At 42.2% G+C, this 7,230-nt stretch overlaps 1 protein-coding gene across 1 annotated transcript in view; it reads left to right on the top strand.

The window, feature by feature from the left end:
* The first annotated feature begins 344 nt into the window (after nt 1-344).
* Pkp2 (plakophilin 2) overlaps nt 345-7,230 on the top strand; it is an 88,392-nt gene continuing 81,506 nt past the window's right edge. The window contains exon 1 of the mRNA XM_028778259.1: nt 345-592. Coding sequence (XP_028634092.1) covers nt 370-592 — 223 coding nt within the window. The 5' untranslated portion in view covers nt 345-369. The remainder of the gene's footprint in view (nt 593-7,230) is intronic.

Raw genomic sequence — 7,230 nt, 5'->3', positions numbered from 1 at the left:
AAAAAAGACTTTTAGAATACTTCTATTTCATACATCTTTCATCATCTGTGAACCTTTGGAACAGTGTAACCGACCCTAATTAACTAGAAGTGCTACTCGCAGCACAGTTTGAAGTTCCCACCTGCACCTGTCCTAAGGGCAGCTCCTCCCACAATCCTTCGCGAGCCGAGTGTACGTGGGGCCTCTGAGGACGTGCTCGTCCTGGGTCTGAGTGCGCCTGCTTTGCAGGAGCCACGCCCCTGTCCCCTGCGGGCCTGGGTCCCTGTGGGGTGGGGCGGGGCTTGCGACGGGGCGGGGAGGGGCGGGGTTTGAGGCCGGTCCCCACGCCTCTGCGCTCTGCAGTCCCTTCCAGGTCGCTCCACCGACGCGATGGCCGTCCCGGGCTCACTGGCCGAGTGTGGCTACATCCGGACCGTGCTGGGCCAGCAGATCCTGGGTCACCTGGACAGCTCCAGCCTGGCCTTGCCCTCGGAGGCCAGGCTGAGGCTGGCAGGCAGCAGCGGCCGCGGCGACCCGGCGGCCCGGAGCCAGCGGATCCAGGAGCAGGTGCAGCAGACCCTAGCCCGCCGGGGCCGGAGTTCTGCGGTCGGCGGTGAGTCGAGCCCCACCCGTCGTGCTCGTCGTAGCTCTCGGCGGTGCGGACCTCTGTCCGCCCGCCCACCTGTTGCTCACCTTCCCTTCTGACGCGTGGTTGGTCGCTTTCGAACGCTTCCTCCCTAACCTTTGGTTCAGGTCTACCTTATTCGTATGTTACACAATTGTCTGTATTAAAGATTTCGATCGGTTTCACCTTTCACCGCTCGCTCCGGGTTCGTGCCCTGAGACTCTAAAAGCACTTTGAAATTTCATGCAGACTTTTGTATGCGAGATTGTTTTTCTGGAAAAGGGCGCTTTGAGCTTTTATTTGAATGTTTTAGAGTTTACGACATTCTATAAATATTTTTAGAAAGAAACCTTGAAAGCCCTGCAGCCCCTCCATCCTCTAAGTTGAGGTTACCTCGCCCGTGTACTTAGGAGTGCGCCACTCAGTATCTACTGTGAGTATTTGATCTGCGACTGAACAAATTGAGCAAGTCGCCTTTGGGCCTGGGAGCAACTTCAACACCCTGTGGAGGATAAGGAGGAGGAAGGAGACTTTGGCCAGGCTGAAGGTAGCCCCGCCTGCCCACCTCACACCCACACACCAGCACCCAGCACCAACAGATTCGTGGGTGCAGAACCGCCCTCATTTTAAAAAAAAATCAAATCCTCATCACGCAGACTAGTTGACAGAACTGTGGTTGATCAGAAAGATTAGAAGCTCTGGCAAATGTGGTTACCATTAAGAATAATAATGCTTCCGTGCCAGCATATGGATTTCAAATAGCAGTCTGGGAGGCTGTACTCTTTTCGGTTTGTCTAAAGGTTAAGGCAGTTGATGTTTGCATACTTGAAAAACGTAAAGAGGTGTTTAATGATTTTAAGCTCATGTAACTGAGTGCCTATAATGTCCCTAATTAGGCTATGTGGCTCACACTTTATATTATCTTTTAAAAAGGAACTGTGTATTTTTTTCATTTCTCTTTCCATATGTGTAGATATAGATATGATTTTAAAGATATGCCCTCAAACTTCCTGTCCCTGCCTCCCATGTTCTAGGATTGCAGACATGAGCCTCCTGGGTTTTTTGTGGATCCAAGCTTAGAGACAAGGAAACTGAGCAAATAAATAACAGTCAAGATTCCAGATAGAAAGTGGCAGAGGTGGTATATAAAAGCCAAAATGTGGAGTTTTAAACCTATCGTTAGTTATGTTTGATTGGAAACCAAGCTTCCCTGTAACGACTCCTTTTCCTCTAAGTAAAACTAAGGAAGTTCTAAGAGGATGGGAAGGTTTACACAAGAAAAAAAAAAAAAACTCTCTTATTCCCTGGTGAGAAGAAAAACCATAATTTAGGGTTAGAAATGTGGCTAAGGACTCCAGGACGACTGAGGTCAGTGTTTGGCTAGTTCTGCCATTGCATCCTGCAGTGTGAACAGCCTCTGCCCAGTGCTAACCTGGAACTGAAGAGCCTCTCTGTTAAGGGAGCATAGTGCATATTAAAGATTCTTCCTTATCCTGTAAGGATGGCCAGCCCAGAAGCAGGCATCAGCTAGTAAACAAATGGAGGGGGGCGTCCAGTGTGGGCAGAAGGAACAGGGAGCTTTGCCGAGCACCTATCATGTAGCAAACTGGCATCCCCGATCTCATGGGTTTCCATTTCATTATGTTCTTAAATGGAATTGAAAAGGTGAATGAGCTAGATCAGGTGACCTGTTTCAAGTGGGAGGCACGTGTCTACCCACAGCTGTAGGATAATGGTCCAAGCCTCACAGAATTGGTGTCTCCTCTCTACAAAATAATACAGGAGCTGTTTGGTGAATTCAACCACTGCCACTGAATGTGTTCTTTTTCAAGGGGCATCATTCAGGTGCTGAATTAAACACACATTTGGTATGCTTTGTAACAAGAAGTTTAAGCCCAAAGAAATGCAGTCCTGAATCAAAAGCCATAAGTACCCAGAGAACAGCAAGGGTGTCGCAGAGTACTCAAATGATAAGCTCTCCCAGCCACAGAGAATTTTGAAAATATGTTTGGAGGAACTGTGATATTAGTTCCCCACCCCACCCTCCCACCCCCAGACTCTGAAACTAGGATTTTTAAATCTCAGAAATTTGCTAGGATTGGGCACGGAAGGTAGTTGGAGATGTGTTACTGTAGAAGAGGTAAGCAGAAATATTTCATCGAGCCAAGTTGATGTGGGAGAACAAGGGCACAGCCGTGGTGCTTCTGTGCTTCTGTTCAGTTGAGTGGTTCTTCCAACTAACGGATAAAGCCAGGAGCTATTTTTGATTACAACAGAGCTCTTTAGCAGGCTACACAGAAGTGCAGCTTAGGGGAGGGGAAGTCATCAGACCCCTACTCTGAAAGGAGGTCAGCTACAGGGAACTGGCTGGAGCAGCAGCATGAGGTGACTCCCACATGTTTAATCGAAGTACTTGGAAAGTGTTTGGGACTCCTGGTGGCTGTATTGCTTTTATATTTTCCTTATATCTGTGTCCTATCTGTAGTGCGGAAACACAGCAATACTGAAACAGTGCTGATCTGGAAAGAGTGACCCTGATGTCACTGCCCTTACCCCAGTGCCCTAGAGAATTCTGGATTGTTGACATACCAGAAAGGATGAGGCAGCAGATAGTCTGCCGAAAGATCTGTAAGGCTCTTTCACCCTCTGTGTCTTTCTTATAGTGTATATCTTCACTGTAAGTCACTCACTGACATTTGGTATCATTTTAAACTGCTGAAGTATTTTAAAGTCAGTTTTATCTCCTAGGTTCAAAGGTGTCTGTGGCTGCATTATAAAATATGCATATGTTTTATCAAATTTTAAAATCTTATAAAAGTCAGAATGAAGCATTTAAAATGGCAAAGAAAGAGAGCAAAGATAGCAAAAAAAATTATACTGTAAAGCACTGTTTTACTTATTACATTGTTTCTCTCTCTCTCAAATGCCTAAATAGAAAGAAATTGTAGTATGTAATGCTTGTAACTCACAGTGAGCTATATTCCAATTCATTTTACAAGGTCTTTGAAGATCTACCATCAAAGCTTCAATCATGCTTGTCACTTACATGATTTCCCGATGAAGCTACTATCAGTATTGGAGATTAGAGTGGATTCTGAAGAGGGGACTACACATTTATTTTGGGATTTAAATGGTGCCATTAACAAAAGCCAAGTGTAGTGGCTCGTGCCCGTAATCCCAGCACTGAGGTGGCTGGAGCAGAAAGAAGGATGGTTGTGTGTTTAGGATCAGCCTAGTCTATAGCATAAAACCGTGGTTGCGAGACAAAGGCAATTAATAAGTGCTACTAAAAAGAGAAATTATCTCATAATTATCATTTATAGTTGCCCTTTCAGAGAAGTGAAATAAAAGCTTTTAATGATTTTTAACTAAATTAGAAATTCAATTTTAATGTAAAACCAATGCTAAACTAACTGAAGATAAAATAGCATAAAGCTTTGTGCTGTAAGACTCCTTTGCTAAAGGGTATTACATAAATGAATCACTCTTGAGTGAGAGGATTAGTCAGTTCCAAGGATAGGAGACAGGAGGGGAGAAGCCACTGGCGGGACTGTGCTCATGCTATTCTGAATGTGAGTGTCATCAGACCTCAGGGTGCAGTGACTTTCATGTTATCCCATAGCACACTTTCATTCAGATTTGGTAAAGTAAATTTTTTATGTGAGGGTTTTCTGTTTTTACAACCTTCTGATTATACTCTGTCAAAATAGAATACCAACAAAGTGAAGGTTAGAAAGAACAAACTTCTCAAGTGGGAAGAACATATCCTTTTGTGGGTAAAGGGCAGAGTGGGAGAAGGATAAGGACGCTCACTGCAGAGTCAGTGGAACTGTGAGAAACCAAAAATCTGGGATCACATGATTTGATTTTTGAAAAAGCACTATTCTTTAGAGCAGGAATAACCTTAAGGAAAAGACCTGGCTGTTGTCAGAGTTGTCATGTGCTAGTGTGCTGTTGTCATGGGAACAGAAGGCCACTCTTTAGAACTGATTATTCTAGCTATTTGTGACTTGTTGGTGCCTTCTCTTACAGTATCCTTTTGTATATCAACTTTAAAACTTTTTTCTCATGTATTAAAATAAGGCTTGTTTTATTTTATCATCATATTGTTCAACATTAATATTGATATAGAACTTAATAAGAAATATGGAACTGGAACACCAGATTTCATTAATGTGATCTACAATGAGAGCATTTGGTTCCTGCTCAGATGAGCTTCAAGATACTCAAATTATTAATTATTTAATTCTGAGATAAATGTAGACCTCTATTTTGTGCATATATCCAAATGTATTTACACACAAGTCCCATGCTCCTCTTTGTGAAGGAAACACTAAGTATCATCAGCAAGACTGGATATAAACCATGAATTAAGATATTTTTTAATTTTTGTGCCAAAGTAACCCCTTCCCTTCAGCTCAGTAAATTAAGAATAACAGTATATAAAGTTTCCTTTATAATAGAACAGCAGTTCTCAACCCACATACCAAATATTTATATTACGATTCATAACAGTAGCAAAATCATAGTTATAAAGTAGCAATGAAATAATTCTGTGGTTGGTGGTCGTCATACATGAAGAACTGTATTAAAGGGTCATAGCATTGGGAAGGCTGTGACGACTATAAGAGAAACATTAAAAAAAACCTATTGTATGTATTTTATACATTGGATATGGGGCTTGAAAGTATACTTTTAAGTGTTTAGAGATCTGATTGGCAGCTTAGTATGTAGGCCGAAATAAAAGTATTTAAAAGTAGTCTGCAGCATTACTGTACCATCGAAGGAATGCACATACTAACTGAAATATAGCTTTAACTATAATAATGTTATAATAATATCCAAATTCTGTAATTTTATCATTTCCAGAATTTCAAAGAAAAAACATTGCATGTTTGAAGCTTTCTGGTTACTTTAGACTTAGGATCACATCAATTTACTGAATCTTGTAAGATTGTAAAAGCTTTTACATTTTTATTTTATTTGTTTTTTGCTCTGAGTGTTTTTCATGCATGAAAGGCTTGCACCACGTGCATGTAGTGCCCACAGAGGCCAAAAGGGGGCATCAGATTCTCTAAGAAACTTGTGAACTACTCTGTGGATATTGGTAATCAGACTCGGGTTTTCTGCAAGAACAGCCTGTGCAATTCTTATCCATTAAGCCATCTCTTCAGCCTCAGATTGATGTTTTTTTATTTTTATTTTTATTTTTTTTTAGTTGAAGGATAGAGACAAATGAACATTTTTCTTGATTGGTAGACCAAAGGTATACATACAAGTCATACAGATAAGAAATTTACAAATACATATCCAAATATAGAATCACCCTCGACAAACAATGTCAGTTTTTCTGATTCCTCAGTGAGAGTTCTCTACATTTTGTAGAAAGCAGTTTCCTTTCTTCACCATGTGCCCAGAAACACAGGAGGGGTGATGCCTGAGGAGATCCACGACTGTTGACCTCACTGCAGAGATGCATAGACCAGCAGCAACCTGCAGGATGGCGCTGACCTAATCTGTGTATGGAGGCTATTGTGGAAGTCTGAGTGACACTGCTCCTGAACATTTAATTTCCCAGGTGCTGCTGCAGGACTCTTTGAGAAGTGTAGTATGAGATACAGTTCTTTGTGTGGAGGAGGAAAGGCCCACTTTATGATAAGAACCTCTTGCTGCTCTGATCTGGCCCTGCTCTGTTTTCCATGCAGCTACTAAGTGAAGACTCTAAATTCTTTGTGGTTGTTTCTGAAATGCCTTTGAGTTTCGGCTGCTATCTACAGGAATAGAATGTTTTCCTCCTGGCATTCCAAATTCTCTGTAATGTGATGCCTGCAGCTTGTCATGCTCATTCTTTCCTGTCACTACCATGTCCTCAGCAAGCACAGAGTTTATCTTGTTACTCTCATGCCTCCCTGACTCCCTCCTTCCTTTCTCTCTGCCTAGCTAACTCACTTCAGTTGTGTCACTTTGTAGGTGGCCTTCCCCTGTTCCTGACTTCTACCACATACTGGAGATGGGGATTTTTAGTGCTAGTTAAAGAATGTGATAATTGTGAATCATAGAAGGTTTCAGCAAGAAAGAAACATAAAAATGCAAATTTCCTGCGGAAATGCATTTGGCTTTAAATATAAGGAATATTTAAAGAAGAAAGCAGTTCTGCTTAGTAAAGTGAGAAGGTTGGCCCCAGCCAATGAAAAGTTGAGAGATATAATGGGTTGAGATTCCTCATTAAAAACAACAACAAAAAAGCATATTGAAAAATTGTAATTGTTTGTTTTTGACCTGAAAGTTTCAGTGGACTTTTGGCATTTCGCACAAATGGCCAGGATGGCCTCCAACCCCTAAGCTGGAGGAGATTCCCTTGCTCCACACCCTGAGGAGCTGAGACTTTTGAGACACAGGAATGCAACCAGATCAGCAATTTAAAAAAAAAAAAAAAAGAAGAATTGATTGTGGTTTTTGTTTTTAGCCTTTTGTGATAGCTGCCTAAGATCTCAGTCTGTGTAGACAGATTGGCCACAAACTCACACATCTGCCTGTTAGACGTCCCCACGCAGCTTAGAACAGACAACACCAGACCAAATGGTTCCGGGGGGGTGGTTATTCAGGGCAAAGGTGGGGGGGAGAGA

The sequence above is a fragment of the Grammomys surdaster genome, unplaced genomic scaffold (genome assembly GCF_004785775.1).
Source record: "Grammomys surdaster isolate TR1022 unplaced genomic scaffold, NIH_TR_1.0 331, whole genome shotgun sequence".
Lineage (NCBI taxonomy): Eukaryota > Metazoa > Chordata > Mammalia > Rodentia > Muridae > Grammomys > Grammomys surdaster.
This window is presented reverse-complemented; position numbering and strand designations above follow the sequence as displayed.